Here is a 19815-nt window from a genome sequence, read left to right as displayed (position 1 = left end):
GTGGTAGAAACTGATTATAGAATAAATCATCTTCCCCATCTAGGATAATTTCCAAGTTTTTCTGACCCTCCTCCCAGGGTTCACAATAGTCAATGCATGTAGGGAGGTGTTTTACAGTATATGCACAACCATCCATGTCCATATTAGTTATTGCTTAACCTTGTTTTGTTCATCTAATTACTCGGGCTCACTCAGGTCTACTAATTGGTTTTGTGTGCGTGCATGTACACAAAAGGGCAGTTGCACACGGGCCCAGCATTGCAAAGGGGTCTGGACCCCCCCACCCATCTTGCCCCAGGGCCTTTGATGGCTGTTGTCCCCACTGAGCTCACTAAATTCCCTCTCCTTCCCTCCCTGCAATATTTTAGGTATTTATTCATGTACAGGAAATGTTGGATGTAATGGGGTCACTTACCTAAAAGTACAATACCAACCATATTTGTCAATAAGTTCTATCCTAAAACAAAATCTAACTTCATAGTCTTTGAGAAGGGCAGCTACTTGGGCAGGTCACAAACTGAGCTGTCCTGAACCTCGCTTTCTCATAGCTGTAAACAGCAGGACTAGCACTTCAACATAGGTCCAAAACTAGGTCCTTGTGATGTGCCCTCATCAGACTCTCATCCAGGAAACAGCTATTTCATGGTGAGCCAGATCCTGTAAGTCCTTCACAATCAAATAATTTAAGTGTCGCAAAAATAAAAAGTACAAACACCACAGCTAAGATGTACATCAGAGAGGAAAATTCTCTATCCTGTCTCCCGCTCCAAGACATCTAGGCACTTGATAATTAGGTTCCAAATTCCAGACACTAAGACAAACTACAAGATATGATTGGTGTTAAGACTATTGAGAAATTGACATGGATAACAATGCCATATATATTGAGTGAGAGTCTGAAACTTCGGCATTTTGATTTAGGCAGGGACCAGAAGACAGGAATAACAAGAGTCAGAACACAATGGAATGGGCAGATTGAAGTATGCACTAGTGCGTAGACCTACCTTAGTCATTTGGGTGTTCAAAAGCCAATTTTAGTGACATACTTAGGTTAATCTAAGCATCAGTGTGGTGCTGTGTCAGCTAGAAAGCTACCATTTCTTACGGATGTGAAGTAATGCCACCAGGAGAGCTCTCCTCCATTGGCAGTGTCTGCAATAGCAGCACCACAGCAATGCAGCTAGAGCACTGCAGTACCATTGTAGTGATTCTAGTGTAGATCTATCATGGAGAGAAACTGATATGTGCATCATAATGCTGTAGGCCTACACAACTTCCCATTGTTGGTAAAGGCAAGGGATATAAAGCACAGATATCCCTGCCAACACACTGCTTAATAGCACTTGCTAGCAGTTTGGAAGTGGGTAAGAGGGAAGAGATTTGTAGGCACGTGTACAATGCTTGAATTATGAGTCCTTTACTTTCACAGATCCTAAAATCCCAGTCTCCTTTGAAACAATTCTCAAGACCGTTTACAAAAAAATCTTTAATCAATACCCAAATACAGCAAAAATTAATTACGTCTAGTATCTCTCTTCAATTCTGGCCAGTGGAACCGAAGCCACCTGTGCCACGGTCAGTAACATCTAGAGCCTGAAAGAGATTAATAAGGTTAGCGTTCTGAAAATTTATGCTTCTAATAACAATACACACTCATTTGGGTTTTTTTGCTTGCTGTTCATCTTCCACAAAGAAAAATCAGACTTTTTTTTTTAAAATAGGGATTGTTAATGAATAAACAATGCATAAATAAGCTACAATTTTTAAAAACTAAACAAGTTCAGAAGTCAACAGAAGAGACTTCAAAATTTATTTACACAGTACAGCAGAACCCTGAGAGATGCACAACTCCAGTTGTGAATATCTCGGGGTTAATTGACTGAGTGGCAGGGAGTGGGTGCCTGGCTCTGGGTTGCCGGACATCCACAGGAGCCAGGTAACTGACTAATGCAGGTCAGTTTCCTGGCTGCAGCGCATGGTGGCCAGCCCAGATCCAGGTGCCTGCATCCCTGCACTGGGAGCGGGGAAACTGACCAGCACTATTGTGCTGGTCAGTTTCTTGGCTCCTGTCAGGGACAGCAGCCTGACTCCCACTACCCCGACAGGAGCAATTCCCCGGTTTCCCCTCCCAGCTCCTGTCGTGGCAGTGAAATTCAAGCTACCCCTCACCCTCCGACAGAAGCAGTTTACCAGCTCCTGGCGGGGGGCAGCATGACTCTTGGCGGCCACCACTGACTGGAGTGGGTAAACTGACCAGCACTGCTGTCCCCTCTCCTGTAAGCGGCGGCCAGCCCAGAGCCAGGCTCTCAGCTGACCGCCACTCACAGGAGACAGGAAACTGACCAACACTGCTGCAGTGGTCAGTTTGCTCACTCCTCTGAGTTACATGAAGTTTGACTTATGCAGGGTTGCACAAAATAAAGGTATGTCAGTGTGCCATGTTTTCAGTTATTTAAAAATACAATAGCTCCTCTCCAACAAAATGGCATCAAACTTTTCTTCAATTTATTTATTTGAACTGGTTGTGTGAGGGTGGGACTATCACCCCATTCCTTCTCGTGTAGTAACATGGGCAAACTGTATTGGTTGTCATCAATTACTGATGACAGTTTCAAGCAGACATAGCTATAAACTGAAGTAATCCCAGATTGCTAGTAAACTCTAAAGGTTGTAATTCATATATTTAAGAATCAGATTTTAAACTCTTATCCCCTGCCATTCCAAAAGGCTCACAAAGACTTACAATAAAGTGTTAAATTGCAGCATTTTCCTTTTTAATTCAAATAATTTACATGTTGTTGTAGGAAGCAATAGAAGTAAATAACTTTTTGAAAAGCCAATTTGTTCTCTGAATTTGAGATCAAACACACCCGTTCCCATACAGTCATAAAATAATGCATGTGTTTCATTACAATAAACTTACTTGAACTTCCTCTAGCTCAGGATAGAAGATGCGTTCACAGATCAGCTGGGCAATTCTATCCCCTTTTTTAACTTAAGAGAAGTTAATAGGCTTTTAAAAAAAAAAAAAAACACACACCAACAAGCCCAAGATCTCTTCAACCTTCACATTTAAGGCTCTCCTACAACACTATGGCATTAGTATTAAATCTGAAATTTAAAATTATAAAGGCATCCACAGTAACTTGAGTTCAGGTTATGCACTTTAAGCATGACTAAATTTCACTCAACCTTCCACTAAATGTAGGGCTTTTAGTAACTTCAAACATGAGTTTTCCAGAAAAATATTTTGTCCTTCACAGACTATGCTTTAAGTATTCCGTTTCTGAAACAACTGAGTTTTCCTCACCTTCTTTTCTAGCTAGACAACAGTCCCCACAAACTCAAAATAAATAAAAAATTAAAATCTAGGGGCACAGCTGAAGTAGACTAATAGATCAACAGAGATTAGCATCTCTGTTTTGGTGGGGAGGGAGAAGGAAGGTAACACAGCTGATGGTAAACCATCTCCCTCCCAGTCCCACCACAGGTCTTCATAGTTCTGAAACGTTATCTGAATCGGGTCCATTAGACTGGGACTCCTCTTCTAGTAAACTAAAGGGAAACTTGCTAAATGAAAAAATTGTCCCAGGGTAGAGCTGGTAGTTCAGGCCTGAAGTTACAAAGTCTGCTCATGCCACCTGTTTTACTGGGAGCAAAGACTTCATGGTTAAGTGTTGCAAGGCATGGATGAGGATTTAGTTGATTTTTCTGTAAGTTTACTCAGTGCTTCTTTTGTGTCCGTATGGTGTACTGTCACCTTTTATAGAGTGGGCCAGCAGCCTGGGGATAGGAGCCAGTGGCCCCACAGGGCCAAGAGGCAGAGCCCCCAACACCCTCAAGAGGGAGAGGCGGGAGCCAGGAGCTATACAGACTTAAGAGGTACTGAGTTTACTGGTTGAACAGAGAAGCATATGTTTGTAACCTTTGGTGAACAGTGAAAGGTTTTGGGTTTTTTGTTAGTGAACATGCTAGTAAGTTTAGGTGGTTGACACTAACCTCAGATGCAGATTTCCCCCATCTAATGCTTACCTTCAAAATCTTGTTTGCCGAAATTAAAAAGTACAACACCAACATTTCCTCTGTAATCCTCATCAATGACCCCAGCTGTAATAAAAGGAATAATTAAAACCATATCTACAACTACTAGAAAGACAATATCAGAGGAGAAAAAAATATTCATTAAATACTAATTTAAATAGCTGCAATTCAGCACATCCAATGTAGTCCCTTCATCCTCTGAAGAGAGTTGATATGAAAATACTGGAATATCCCAATGCAAGTCTAACTTGCAATGATTATAAACTTAAAAGACATGTTTTCTAGGATAAGATATTTCTAAACTTTTATATGCATATTTAAAAAAGCATTTAATACTATGGCTTTTTATTTCTCTTATAAAAGGTTAAACGCATTTACCTGAGAAAGGGACTGCATCAAATTGGTTATTTTGAATAGATCTTCTGGATTTAAAGTATTAAATACCCTATTGAAAAACTTTGTTTTTCAGTCTCTATCTTTCCTTCTGTGGGTTTACTATTTGAGCAGATGATCCAATTTTAAGATGAGTTAAACGCTACATCTGATGAAAACCAAATTAAGAGGGAGAATTTTGCCACTGAAACACCTGTCAAAACCAGCCATAGTAGAAAAAGCATAAGCCACTGAAATTACACTAAATAGAAAGTTTAATTGTCTACCATCACGACAGCCAAGCACGCGATTACAATCTATACTATTTTATCAGACTTCAGAATCATTATAAGATATCTTTTCTAATACAGCTAAGACTCAAATCATGTGCTGCAGTGTTTGAAAAATCTTCCTTTTTGGGATGGGTTAGAGAAAATGACTCCTGCCTTGAAAACACATACTATAGGCTGGATCTGTTCTTGGAACTTAAAGCTAAGATGTGATAAGCAACAATGATTTTGAAATATGCTGTAGCCAGTACCACAAACCTAGTGCTGCACAGAATAAGAGAGACAGAAATGCTATCAAAGCCATGTTAATTTCAAGCTCCGCTAGAAACACAGCAGGGTAAGAGTGTCAAATAGAAAACTGGTTGGTAAGGAAAGAATTTAGAGTATTCCAATGGAGAGGGTTGTTGTTGTTATTATTATTATTATTAAAGTGCACAACTGAGACTGACCACCATTTGGCATTCAAACTATATTGTGTGCATCACAGAACATATAGGTCCTTAGGGCTGAAATCTAAAACATCCTCTGTTCTATACAGGAAGAGGTGCTCAGTTTAAGCAATTGGCCTGGATTAACAGGGCAGAAATTTGGTCTGCTTAAGGTTAACATAACAGACCTTTTGGGATTCTGATACTCAAACACATCAAGTTACAACAGTTGTACACTAAGACACTTTTCTGCATGATCTACTTTGCGAAAAAAAGTATCTAAGTCATAACTGGAAAAATCATGCATTGGAACTGGCATCATGAAATACTGACTTCACACAAAAGCCCTCACTCTGTTGAGACTTTGGCATTTCACTTGTTGGAAAACCATCCGCGCCTACCAGATGTGGATTCTGAACAGAATCCTGTAGGCTCAACTTTTCCTCTTGTTCCTTATTTACAACCTAAGATTCTGATACCACCTTTTGTACTGAAATATTTAAGTGTGCTTATACGAGACAGAGCCAAGAAAACAATCCATGACTGGCTTTTCATAAGAGGCACTATCAACTGTTGTGATTATTTTCACTTACAGTTAGAACCTTACTAATTTCACAGCCATGAAAAACACATTGTGAAATAAGCCAGTCTCCATAAAATGTAATGTCCCTGGACCAGTCCTTTCACTGCAAACCGTTCTGGTATTTGAGGGTGGGGGGGTACAAGTCCAGACCCATCTCTGGGTGCCTTTCCCTGCTGCAGGATGCTGTCTGGAACTGGGCGGCAGCCTTCAGTTCCTGCAGCGCTGGTCATATCTTCCCTGTGCTGTTGAAGGCACCCAATCAAAGGGGGCTTCCTAGCTCCAACTGGACAGGGAGGCAAGCAGTAAAGGTGGGGCAGGGGGTGCAGGGCTTTCTGCAGGTGGGCATAGAGAACAAGTATTCTCTCTCAAGTCGGCCAAGAGTAGCAGCAAGGAGCTTGGGTGCTATCAGCAGCAAATGTGTACGCATGTGCATGCAAATCAGACCTGCCTCTAACTCTTGGAACCTTCGGCAGCTGCAGGAGGATCTGCAGTTGCTGCCTTTAGAGTCCAATTCTGAAGGCAACATAGAAGTAAGGGTGGCAGCACTCTGACTCCCTCCTTCTCTTTTTCAACACTGTGAAATTTTGAAGTTTGAAAAGCTGCAAAGGTGAAATTTACCAATTTTCAAATCCAATGGCTGTGAAATGGGCCATAACAGACCATGAATTTGGTAGTTCTATACCGTAAGTAGGGGCCTATCATTTTTTGAAAATGAACACAAAAGTTAAATAAGGATACACATTAAGTACTCAGTTCAGAAAATATTAAAATTACTCCATCTCCTCTCTGACCACAGTGTATACTGATTTTTGCATGTCAGGTTGTAGAAAAATGCTATATACACTCACAATTCTTACTCTACAGTAAACTGCTACGTATATTAGATAAGTCAGGAAAACAGCTGGGTCACATCTTGGCCCCGTTCCCTTTGTTCCATCAAACAGGTATAAAGAGAGGAGAGCTCCCCATGAGGCTATCAAAGGATTTCCCAGGAGTATGAATACCCTATGCCAGTGTTTTCCAACTTAGTGTCCACGAGGGTATTGCAGGGGTCCATGGGGGGGGGGGGGGAACAAAAATCACCATAGAAAATAAATTACAAAGTTACAGTATTTTAACACCTTCCAATGGTATTAATTTGTCTGAAAAATCTGTTGCTTCCTTTTTCATTAATGAAGTGTACACAGCAGCTAGAATTAGCTTTGATGGGGGTCCATAAACAACTGGGGGAGGGAGGAGCAATTGGGGGTTCACACAAGTGAAATGTTGGGAACATTGCTTTATGGCATTAGACTAGCATAGCGACAAGACCCTCCCCACCCTGGGCATAGCTCAATGGTAGAGCCAGACCTTGATATGTTCCACTGATCCTCAGCTGGTTTGCAGAGTTCCTTAAGCTGCTTTAAGCTACACTGGGAGTGGGTTTAGCTTTCCCTCATGGATCAAAGAAGGGAAGCAAATGGCTTCAGCCAATTTTCCCCCAACTCTATAGACTCTGTGTTGGCTAAAGCGCAGCTGCACCAAGAATCTGGACCTTCACATATAATGATTGGCATTGAGTGTGATGAAGAGAATACTTGAAAACTTGCACAGCTGGGGATTTTCTACAACCTACTTATTTTAGGTATCCTATCTACTGCTAGGAAAGAGCTTGTCTGGCTGGTATCTTAAACTGTAATGACTTCATATATTCCAAGGAATGTATTACATACCCTATTATTTAAAACCAATCTGATTTTACTACCTCTATACAAAAGGATGAATGAATGAGTGGAATCTATAAACTTTGTTACCATTCTTCTTCAAAATCTCTTTGCCCCTTAGAAAAACAATGTAGAAAGTTAAGGTTAACTTTCAAATTTGCCTCTGTGATTCTCTTTCATTAGTTCCTAAAAAGTTTTGACTAATGAGACAGAAAGCCACAATATCTTTTTACTATGGCAAAGTTAAGTCTTCATCTTAGCCATTTTCTGATTGTGAAGAACTGAATATGGAAATAAGTGATGTTTTCCCATGCCTCTACTGTTGATACTCAGAAATAGTATTTTCCTGTACCCATTTAAACTGTTTATATGCCAACCACCTTTAAATATAAACTTTTTGTAAGGATGAAAAGAGAAAAAAAACTAATAGTCAAATGGAAGACACTGGCTTGAAGCCAGCATTTTGGTGGTTATAATTATTAAATAGCGACTAAGTAGCATGATTAAGTTTATTTCCAAGGCATCAAAAGCACTGAATTGGAGGATATAGAAGTACCAAGAACAGTAATAAAAGGATGGCTAAAAGAAGCAAGGGTATTTACCATTAAGGCATTATGTTTATAGCTGTGTTGAAGTTCAGAGCAGAAAAAATATGCAAGAAGGAAAATATGGAACCATTAGTTTTAACCCATAACTAAAACAATTGAGATGTGTCTACCCTACAAAATAACTTTTAAGTTGCTTACTTCAAAGTAGAGCATCCACACACAAAATGCACCCTCCCTTACTTAGAAGTAGGCTTCCCCTATTTCAAAGTAAAATGTCTACACACAATTAATTCAAAGTAGGGGCTAAGGGCCAGGAAATGATGCAGGCATGGGGGTCACATGGCCAACCACCTCGTCTGTGCTTGCAGCCAGCTGACCCCTTAATGGGCCCCTCCCAACATCCCCATCCTGCATGTGCTCAAGGCTACCAGGCTGTGGACAGTAGCAGAGCATGTGCTGGGGAGAAGAGCAGGAGACCATGCCCACTCACACCCTCCTCAAGGATGATGTCCTCTCTACCCTGGCCAGCCTCCTTTTTCAGTGGTGCAGCCAGGTCACCCGCATGGGACCCAGCCTGTAGGCCCTGGCCACAGCCCTGCTGCTCCTCCCACAAGAACCTCCGTTCCGGCTCCGGTGGGCCTTTTCCACCAGCATGGAGTGGTGGGATTGGCTGATGCTGGAGGACTAGGACGATGAGCGGTGGCTGAGGAACTTTAGCATGACCTGTCAAACATTCAAAGACTTCTGCCAGTGGCTTGCTCCCATCCTCCAACACCAGGATACCCAGATGCGGCCAGTGCTCCTGGTGCAGAAGAGGGTGGCCATTGCACTATGAAGGCTAGCCCCGCCGCCCTCCCCCCCCCCACTCCCTGACAGCCTCCAGTCCATCGGTCACCAACCTGGAGTCAGTAAGGTTACCACTGGAGCAGTTATGATTGAGGCAAGTCTGGCCTCCACCACGGACCCATGCTGGGAAGGTGGCTATGGGGCAGGGGGCCCCTGTCAGGAAGGAGGGCCTCCCAGATGGCATTCATGGAAGTGGAGTAGTGACTTTGAAGTTAGCTTCCCTTACTTTGAACTTAACTTCGAAGTAAGGAAAAGCGTGCGTAGACACTCTGAATGCTGCTTCAAAGTAGAAACCCCTGGGTTGCATCAGATGTAAAAGGGAGGAGAAAAAAACCACAACAATTAACTGAGACCACAAAGCAGTAAGCCATTTTCGAAAGCCTGGGTCTTGTTGAACAACACAAAAACAAGGAGGAAAATTTCATCGCTAGTACTTATCTACAGTAAACAACAAAAATGCAGGAGGAAGCTATGAAAGGATCTAAATTCACCCCTAATATAGATAGGTTCATTACAGAGTTGAATTTGGTCCCATGCTTTATTAAAACTTTAGAGATTCAGGGAAATGTGTTCTAGTTAATTTGACGACATTTGATGAATATTTTACAGGCACTTGGCCCATTAAGCACCAGCTAAAATTCAGGCATTACTCCAGAGAGAGTACCATTGGGTTGCTATTTTCTATATCTGAAACAAAAAAGAAATCAATACACAAGTTAGACAAAAAGTATAGCTTTATTGGAGACCAAAAATATGACCTAGACTCCTTCTCATCTGCCAAAATCAATCTGAAAGACAGGTAAAAAAATGAAAGCCTTAATTGAAAAAGAATCGTTCCAAAAGAGTTTGGGAACTTAGAAACTAGGATGAGAATATGATTGAAAAATTTTAAAATCAGTTTTCATTTATTGGACTGCTCTTAAATGTTATTAATGAAGCTGAAGTTTTAGTGCCTGAATCTCACTGCGACATTGAATACAGATTTGCAGAGACAGTAGAAGGAATATAAATATCTTACCACCAACATCTATGAAGTGTTTTGCAGCTAATCCGGAACGTGGGGCTAGAAAATCAAAAACATTTTTCGAACTTGAAGAAAACCTTCTGAAAACAAATAGTATGCTTTACATAAAAGTTTACTCAAAAGCAGTAAAATCCCACCACCAAAATCTGTCCTAGCTCCTTCCAGAACCTACACATAATCCTATAAAATCTATAGCATCATTACATGGCTGCAGTACATGACATATAAACAGTTGCAAGCTATCGTAAAATTGTAAGTTCAGTGAACTGTGTGCATGATTTTTTAAAGTGACTAAAATGAATTGTTTTATCTTAAAACATCACTAGAAGGCAGGCTTTTCAGAGTATAGACATTCCTGACATTACTACTGAAAAAATGTGCCAAAGTAATTGCCACAGAGTACATATAGTGCACTGCACACTATTTACACAAAGCAATACACCTATTTCACTTAAAACTGCAATTCTGTTGTGACCTTCAACCAAGTGACTTACAAGAGCAACCGTCAATTAAAATCGGTTAATTGTTAAGGCTTTACTTCAAGTTGCTTTATTATGGGGGTTAGATTTTAAATTGGTTGAAGATGGAAGAAAGATACAATCTCCCTGTTTTAGGAGATTGAGTAGTAAGCTGTGTTGGAAACACTCACTAGTCACTTTCTGATTTTTGGGATGGCTCATCATCATCATCAACCATGGGTTCAGCGCCCGCTGGTCTGATGACTCCCCATTTCTTTCCATATTCTCCTGTTCAGTGCAGAGTGGTTTAGTTTCTGTAAACTAGCTCCGCACCAATCTACTATGTCTACAGATTATCTGTGGGGTCTGCTTCTCCTATTCAAGCCATTCATTATGACGAACACCAGGGTCTTGACTTTTCACTTATCGTTCATTCTGCAGATATGCCCGAATAGCTGTAGCTTCCATTGAATAACCTTCTGCAGTAGGTTCTCTTTCGGCTGTGCCTTCCTATATTCCTCATTGGTGACCTTCTGCATTCATCATATTCTCAGGATCTTTCTGTAACAACAACTCCTCTCAAACACCAATATCCTCCTCTTCGAATCTTTTGTTTTCACTCATGTCTCGCATCTGTACAACATGCTGCTGAAGACACGTTTTCAAGACTCAGCTTCATTGCTAAGCTAATCGCTTTCCTTTTCCTGATCTTATCCATCACCTTCAAATTCGCTCTTGCTTTTGTTATGCTAGTCACTATTTCCTTCTTACAATCTAGATCATGTCATGTCACTCTCCAGTTAAATGGACTTTTCTGTTCTCTAGTTTGATCCCATCTGTACCGATCCTTCTTATTTCCTTATCTCCAAATACCTTTGTCTTTGTTTTATCAATGTTCATAATCGGTTCATACCACTTATCTTCATTTAGAACCTGCAGCATTCTTGTTATCTTCTCTTCATCTTCCTCAGTGATATCATCCGCAAACCTCACATTGTTGATTCTCTTCTTTGATCTTGTCCATCCATCGCTCTCTCAAGGTGCGATGAAGATACTCAGGGATATCAGATCTCCTTGTCTCGTACCGCTACTTGTTCTAAAACAGCTTCCCAACTCTCTGCACATTCTCACAGCTGCTGCCACATTGTCACTGATATCCTTCAACAATGGTATCAGTCTGCTATCCATTCTGTACGACTCCAACACCATTCAAGTCACTTGCAAAATCTATACTATCAACTGCCTTCTGAAAAGTCAACGAAGCAATTGTAGATGTTCTTGTTCTTTTATCAAGCTTTCTCCGCTATCAATCTTAGTGCCAGTATCTGCTGTGTGGTACGTCTACCTTTCCTGAATCCCGCTTGCTCATCCACTAGATGTTCTATCTGCAACTTCAGTCTCTCCATTAGTATCATTATCAGTACCTTGCCTAGATGACTTGTTGGGGCAACCATTTTGTAGTTCTTGCACTCCAATGCGCTTCCTTTCTTGTATATTTTCACTAGCAGGGATCTTGACCATTCCTTCCCTTGTTGTTCTTTAGTCATTTCATTGCTCTTTCTACTTCCTCTTTCAAAAATATTAGTTTCACTGCCAATACTCAGTGGCTCTTTCTTTCAGTTCTTTGAGACACTCGGGTCCAACTGTGCTTTGTACAGATCAGTGCAATATCTCATCCATTGCTGCACAACCTTCTTGTTCATGAGCACCTCGCCATTCTCATCTTTGATCGCTATCTGCTTTTGGTTGCCACTTCCTATTAATATTCCTGATCATCTTATATACCTCCTTGGTCTTATGCTAGCCATCTTCCCACTGCTCTAACCATTTCACCTTATCCATTCTGGCCACTTTCCTTACCTCATTGCATTTCACTCTATATTGCTGTTCTGCCGTCTCAGAAACTTCAGTGTTCTCTTCTCTTGGACCAACTTCAGAGTCTCCTGTGTAATCCTCCTCTTATCGATCTTCTTCTCTTCTTCCGGAACCATCTGTTCAATTGCCTCTTCTAGCACCATGGCTATCCCTTTGACTCTCTTATCCACGTCTTTCTCTGTGCCCACATTCCTGATCTTCTCTTCAAGCGCTGTGCTGTATTCATTTCCTATTTTTTTCCCTCACCACATCTCTTCTTTTCTTTTAACTGTATCTGATACTTTCTCTTGAGTTTCATCTTGACATTCACAATCACTAGACTATGGTCCGTGTCCATATCCACTCCTTAGGAATTTTGACACTGCTGTACAGATGTTACCCATCATCTTATGTTCTCGGACTTTCCATCATTCAACCACCACGTCCACTTCCTAAAGTCTTTTTTTGTTGGAATTTTGTGTTGCAGATCACCATCTCATGTTCCATAGCAAAAACTCGAGTAGTTTCTCACCTCATTCATTTCTTTTTCCATATCCAAACCTCCCCATGACTCCCTCCCAACCTTTCATTTTCTGTTCCAACCTTCGTGTTCCAATCTCTCTGATGATCAACATCTCTCTCTTTGGTATCTCCTCCAGCATCTTCATCAAGTCTTTATAGAATAGCTCAATTTCTTCCTCTGAGCTGTCCGCTGTGGGTGCATACACCTGAATGACCAAGACGTTGAAGGGTTTCGCTTTGAATCACGCTACCGTCATTCACATGCTCACTGGTTTCTATCCTAGCTCTTTTGCTACGAAAGAATCCGACTCCTGCCTCATGCTTTGTTTCATTCCCTGACCAAACAATTTTGCAAGCGCACATCTCTCCCGATGCCGTCCAACACTATTCCAAGTATATCACATCAGTATCTTTCCTTTCAAAGCAGCTCTAACTTTCCAGTCGCTCATAGCAGTTGGACATTCCATGTTCTGGTCGATAGTATATGCATTATTTGTAATTTTCTTTCTGTAGCCAATTTATCAATCCAACCCTGATTGCTTGACTGGTGTTATGGACCTTGTTTATGAGGGTGACACCTGAGCCGGCATCTTTTATCAGTTTGTTGTACTGGGGTGGCTGCTAATCCTTTATTTCACTGCATATTTGAATACATTACACTTAGAACCTCTCCCTTGACCGCTTATAAATCAAAATAATATGTGCATAGAACAATTATGAAAAATGAAAAGTACAAGCACAAGCCTAAAGAAATGCCTCAATTCTTAAGTGGAAGGTCACCACTAAAAAACATGGTTCAGACTTTTTATCTTTGGCCTTTCCTGATTTTACGAAGAAGAGGACACTTGTGCTACCTGTAGGGGTATGTCCACACTTACCAGAAGAGCGACTCCTTTAGGGTCAATCTTCGAGGGTTTGACTTAGCACACCTAATGGGCTAAACTGAACAAGCAAGGGCTCCACAGTTGGCCCTAGTACTTCTCATTCTCACAAGGAATAAGTTTTTCTGGGAACTGGATGGCAGCCACAGGGGTTGGGTCCCAACTTCCCCACACCTCAGGGAGCTGGGAAGGAGGCAGCTACTCCCTGTGCCTCAACATACTGCAGGACTCCCTGCTGGCTCCCTCTGCTCTCTGGCCAGCAACTGTGCCTACAAGCCAGCAGGGGGCCAAATACAGGGCAATTAGCCCCTTTGTTAAAATAAGTTGGAACCCTTTCTGGCACCCAAAATATGGGGCTGTCCTGCACAAAACAAGACGGATGGTCACCCTACGGTTGTGTGATATGACAAACATTACTACAGTACTTATAACTCAAAGTATAGCAAGTATTTAAAAACCAATTTTTCCTTCCAGTTTGTGGGAAAAAAAGCTATTGGTTTATACAAGTTTTCTACATCTAGATTCTTGAATTTGGTGTGAGAGCTAAAGCAGGGAGCTTTGCATTAAGTTTTGAAGATGACCATGTTCTAGGAGGAAGTTGACTAAAAACCAGTTTTCGCATGCCTGCCAAAAACAATGTTGTTTCCACAAAGGTGTGCAAATTAAGGCATACTATATTTTGAGACATTTTTTCAAGATTAAAAGAATTATTTAAAATCCTTTAACGAGATCAGCTTTTGACCTAAATTTAGTGCAATATTTGAAAAATATGGTGACACCTCTCCTTTTAGAGCATTGTTTTCAGTTTCCTATAAAGGACCCCGCATATGATGATGCTACTCATCACTCCATGCTTCAGATATATAAAGTTTCATATATAAAAAGGTTATGGAATAGCTCAAATGAATTACACATTTTATTAGCACAATATTTTATGTAGTTCATTATGAATCATCTTGAGAATCTTCAAATGTTTTCTCCAAAAGACATGGTAATGAGTAAGCAGTTTGTTATCTAATTAGAGTACCAGGTTCAAGCTCATTTAAATTAAGTCACAATCAATGGACTGTAGTTAAAAAAGAACCTATTAACATGCAGTCTGTTCAGAGAAATTACACCATGTAACCACATTCACTTCTATGCAAATTTTACATTAGTAGGTACAACCCTCCTGTGCAGCCACTCAAAAGAGCACCTTTGCAAAAGAATTGCACCCATTTCACTACATTTAGAAACAAATTTGGTTAAGTGGTGTAATTTCTGCATGGATATTAAACCTCAAGGCAAGCTCCTGTGACAAGCAAACTGTCTCAATGAAATCTGCTAACTTACCTATTCTGCCATAACATCCAGAAGGGAGGGCGATCTGAATGTCAGTTTTCACTATAGCCTTTTCCATAGCAGGAATCACATACTCATAGGCACTAAATAAAGCGAGCAAACACACATAGGTCAAAAGTTACATAAAACATTTTGCATATTTTTTCTTTGTAACTTAAGAAAAACAGAACAGGTAAGAGAATATCCCCTACCTTCAATACTATTTGTGGATGTGGTTGCCTTTTATTTAAAAGAAAGTCTTAACATCGGAAAAGTTGAGAAAAGGTCAACCAAACAAGGAGAGAGTAATAAATTTGGGACTTTTTCAGCTTGGATGAGACGACTAATGAGAGTTAGGGAAGAGAGCTATAAAATCATGACTGATGTGGATAAAGTGAATAAAGAATTATTTACTCCTTTCCTCAACACAAGAACGAGGGATAATCAAATTAAATTAATAGGCAGCAGTTTTAAAGTAAACAAAAGGTAGTATGTCTTCACAAAATGCAGTCAACCTCTTGAACTCTTTGGCAGAGGAAGCTGTGAAAAATCAAGACTATAAGACTGAGAAAAAAACACCTAGCTAAATTCATGGAGTATAGGTCCATCAATGGCTATTAACCAGGAAGGGCTTAGATAGCGTACCTTGCCTGTTTGTCAGAAGCTAGGAATGGGTGACATGCATGGCTTACTTAATGATTACTTGTTCTGTTCATTCGCTCTGGGACACCTTCCTTATATAGGTTCTTAATGACAAAATACAGACACCCAGAATTACACACAGTAAAGATTGTGGGGAGGACCAGAATTATCACAAAGTTAGCATAAGAGGTTTTTCACCTACAAATCTGCAAAGTTTGATTAAGATATCTGGCTTTGGCAAAGCCTAATAAAATATACTGATCCAACTACAGGAATCATTCTTTCAGCTAGGTCCTGCATCATCTTCTTGCAATGCTTACACTTGGCACATTTTTCCTTTGTTATCCAGGGAACAAATCTCCTCAAAATCTGCCCAGATAGGAACTTTTACACCCTGAAGCCATGACAGTTTTTCTATGACAAAAGGGGAGGAGATAAGGTGAGTAACATCTTCCTCTTTTCCGGTCCAGAACACAACACTCTTCCATTGTATACTGCCTCCATCCTTTCCTCTAGGTCCTCTCCTTGTCTTTAGACTGTGCCTTAACTGACTCTGCTCTGCTCAGCCTTCCTCCACTACCCCATAAGCATTGTGTGACAATCCATTCCAGCCTGTGTTTCTCTTTGCACCCCTCAGGCTGCAGCAGAGGTTGAAATTGAAAGCCCAGAACTTCCAGGAAGCAAGAGCCGGGTGGTCGGCAGGACAGACTAGAGCCATTCATTTTTATGAGACTCAGGAGTGGTGTGGCAAGTTCATAAGAAGATGTAATTGCACCTGTTCTCACCAGATGGCAACTGGAGAAGGTCGATTTAAAAAAAATCACTTTTAAATCATTGATTTTTAGCCACCCTGCTGCCAGGCCAGCGAGCCCGGCCCGTGGGGCTCTCCGAAGGGCGGGAACCAGGACGGGCTCCACAGAGCAGCCACTCGCCCTCTGCCCAGGACGGGCTGCTCCGCTCAACAGCCGCGGCCTACGGGCTGCTGAGCCCCACGCCTGGGAGTGAGGGGAGAGAGCTGCGGGGTGATGGGGCCGGGCTCGGTTGCCCCTCACCTGTACAGGTCGTAACCAGCGGCGCGGGCCGAGCCCCGGGAGGGGGTGAACGCGTTGTCGGAGAGCTTGGCGAAGCGGAGCCGCAGTTGGGGCTCCGAGGGCTTGAGCCTCTTGCTGGGGGACGCGGCAGCGTCTGCTCCGGAGTACGGCATGGGGAGAGCGGATAGGAGAGATCGGACAAAGCACCGTGAGGGAGACAGCGCTGAGCGAAGGGGCGGAGCTGGCGATTCCCGCCCGCGCCATTCGAACCGTTACCCCGGCCCGGCCCGGCCCACGAGGAGAGGAGAGCAGAGCAGAGCCGAGCCTGCCTCTCCTGCGCCCCCCACCCCGGCCGAGAATGGACTCTCCCAAGTCCTCACCTAGGTCTGGATACCCCAGAGCCCCACCCCTCACTCAGGAGCTAGAGCCAGGCAGGAAGCGCCTCAGGGCTCGAATCTGCTCAGAGGCGGCAACGCCGCGCGGCGCAGAAATCTGCGCCCAGCATGGCGGCCCTCTGCCTCCCCGTAAGACCATAGCCGCGCCTACCGCTCTGGAGCGCTGCAGCCCCTTCCCCGCCCCAACAACACCTGCGCCCTGCAAACCATCTCACCGCAGGCCGCGCCGCCCCTCGCTCCCCTTACTTTGTCTGCGGAGGCGCAGGAGCAGACCGAAGAGGTGTTTGGGTAGCATGGCGCCCGCTGTTGCCGCGGCTGGTGGGAGGGGCAGGGGAATTGGCTGCACCACAGCCCGCAGTAGGCCTCGCCTGCCGCGCGCAGCTGCCCCTGGTCATCGCCGGCCGACCGGCCGGAACAGGGTTGGCCGACTCGCGAGGCGCTGCCTACAAACGGTCCCCCTCCGTGCAGGGCCAGGCCCGCGCCCCCCGCTCTGTGCTACCCCTAAGGCATGGTCACCTGGGGAGGGGACTCCGCTCATCAGCTAGAGGGAGGCGCGCGCGCGGGTGAGTGAGTGAGTGAGACCCGCCCAGGAGAATAGCGGTTGCTGCAGCCGTAGCAAGGACGCCGGGTTCGGTCGGTAGCTCCTGCAAGGCCGGAACCTGACTGGGCGGCTGTGGGGTGCAGCGTTTCACATGAGATGTAGGAAAACTCCCGTGGTATTTTCTACAGGGATCAAAACAAAGTCTCCAGAGTCCCAGCTGAGATTCCGCGTGACTGGTTACTGGAACGACACTGCGGTGGGCAGGCGTTCTCAGCACCTCAGCTCCCCGTCTCTGCACTGGAGACATGAAGGCTATGTCTCCGCTTGCCTTTTCCCTTCGGAAGGGGCATGGTAATGAGCGAGTTGGAAAGATGCTAATGAGGTAGTGTATAGTCATGGTAGTGCCTTATGAGCATCTTCCCACCTCGCTCGTTACCATGTCCCCTCCGAAAGGAAGGGGTTAGTATAGACGCGGCCGAAGTGGGGAGGAGATATAGTTTTGGAGCCTTAACTGCATCAGCCTTTTTTCATTATGCAGAAGTAGAGCGCAACAGGGTCTGTCTAGAGGTCCTTCATGATAACACTGTCTCTTCTTAATTGTAGAATAATTTTAAAGGGAAAGCAAAACACTGTGTCACCTAAAGACCACTCCAACGCCCTCCTCTCAAAAAATCCTCATCCATGGGAACCTCCAAGTCAAGCCTGTAAGAATCAAATATAATCAGTGGAAAAACTTGATTTTCATGAAGAGGATCAGGTACTTCCATTGTCCCTTTACCCTAGTCAACTAGTTTCTGCTTAAATACAACATTGCTTGAGCCTGACAGTACATTTGGATGTTCATTGCACCTTTTTCGCCACTATAATACCCCCTTACGTTCACAGTAATATTTACCTCACTTAGAACCCGAATGTTAAATTTACACATAAGAAACTTGTGTACACACTCTTTTATGCAGGTATTCCTTTGTGCACAGACTTAAACTTTCCTAAATGTTTGTCTAACAAAGATGTTTATTTGACTAAGAACAGTAAGTTGCAGATCAAAAGCTACAAATGTGGCTCTGTGTGTGTTGCATTTTGTTAAATACAAACAAAAAGCAGCAATAGGTGGCAGAACTATTGCTATTTACTTGAACCCAGTTGTAGAAAACAAGTCTGCCCTCTCTTTCATACTGTGAGGAAAAAGGTGAAATGCCACTGGGGCGGGGGGAGGTGGTGGGGGTGAATTTTGTGACTGTGTGCATTCTGAAGTGATGTCTTCTATAGTTTTATTTTACTTCTCTCTCTCTCTCTTCTCTCTGCAGAAAATACATTCTGCTGGAGAGGAGCTGCAGTTGTGCTTTTTATCCACCATGGTTTGTTGTGGTTCTGGAACAGAGGACAAGTTGCATTCCTCACTGTGGGTCCAGGTGAGGAGACATGGGATTTGTGGGGGAGTACAGTGGGGTGCACAAAGGTCTGCTGATGGGAAACTGGAGTTCAGAGGGGTATTGGGAGGGACAGACTGGTGGGGACTGAATGGGAGTCGGGGGTGGAGGGACACAAGGGGGAGTGCATGATGGAATGTGGGTGCAAGTGGACAGGCTGATGTGCCTGAGAAAACGGGAGAGCTAGGGGTAAGCCAGGATCTGTGTAGGGGAAGTTTCCAACTTCCTAACAGTCTCTTCCCTCAGCCCCCAAGAAGAAAAACTTCTCCAGTTCACACCCACCAGTCCTTCAGGTTCACTTTCCAGGCTCCTTCCCAGCAATTACTTCCCACTGTCTCAGCTCCTTTGCTACCCCAACTTGCTTAAGACTTTTCACTGTTTCTAAGGGGTGCAGGAAATAAGTTTCTGAATTGTAATTTCAATGAATTATTACTCACCGTTCTGTATGAATATGACTAGTAAGGAAACGTTTGTCAAAAACATTCCTTGAATTTTTTAGTGTCTGTGTTGTTTCAGAATACTTGCTTATAGAAATTTTGAAAAGAATTACCAAAATAATTGAAACTCATGTGATTTGACAAATACAACATGCAAAAGATTTGCATAGTTTTACAATACTGCTTAGAATTTTTGGTTTTGGCATTTAGTTCCATGAGGAGTAAAATGTTTGCATACTTACACAGTAGTCTTTTCAAGTGTCATTTGAAAATAGTTAAAATTACCATAGAGACAAGGTAGGTAAGATAATATTTTTCATTGGACTTTTGTTGGTGAGGGAGGCATGCTTTTAAGAGGTAATGCTGATTTAAATATCTGTTGTCGAGAAAATGAATGCAGGTTGAACATTTCTAGTTCTTCACTCTCTCATCTGGCAACATCAGTGGTCTGACATGATTTTAATTAGCC

The 19815-nt window shown here is 42.8% G+C and overlaps 1 protein-coding gene across 1 annotated transcript; it reads right to left on the bottom strand.

Moving 5' to 3' along the window:
* Positions 1-1395: 1395 nt before the first annotated feature.
* On the bottom strand, positions 1396-17465 carry DUT (deoxyuridine triphosphatase). The gene is made up of 7 exons (XM_075006939.1): positions 17185-17465; positions 16565-16697; positions 14883-14974; positions 9830-9874; positions 4033-4107; positions 2924-2994; positions 1396-1593 (listed from the first exon to the last, which is right to left on the bottom strand). The coding sequence occupies exons 1-7, from the start codon at positions 17231-17233 to the stop codon at positions 1537-1539; spliced, it is 522 nt and encodes a 173-aa protein (XP_074863040.1). The 5' UTR covers positions 17234-17465; the 3' UTR covers positions 1396-1536.
* Between the last annotated feature and the right edge of the window lie 2350 nt (positions 17466-19815).

This window comes from Carettochelys insculpta, chromosome 12, assembly GCF_033958435.1.
Source record: "Carettochelys insculpta isolate YL-2023 chromosome 12, ASM3395843v1, whole genome shotgun sequence".
Taxonomy (NCBI): Eukaryota; Metazoa; Chordata; order Testudines; family Carettochelyidae; genus Carettochelys; species Carettochelys insculpta.
Note: the sequence above shows the minus strand (reverse complement) of the source record. Positions and strands in the feature narration are given on the sequence as shown.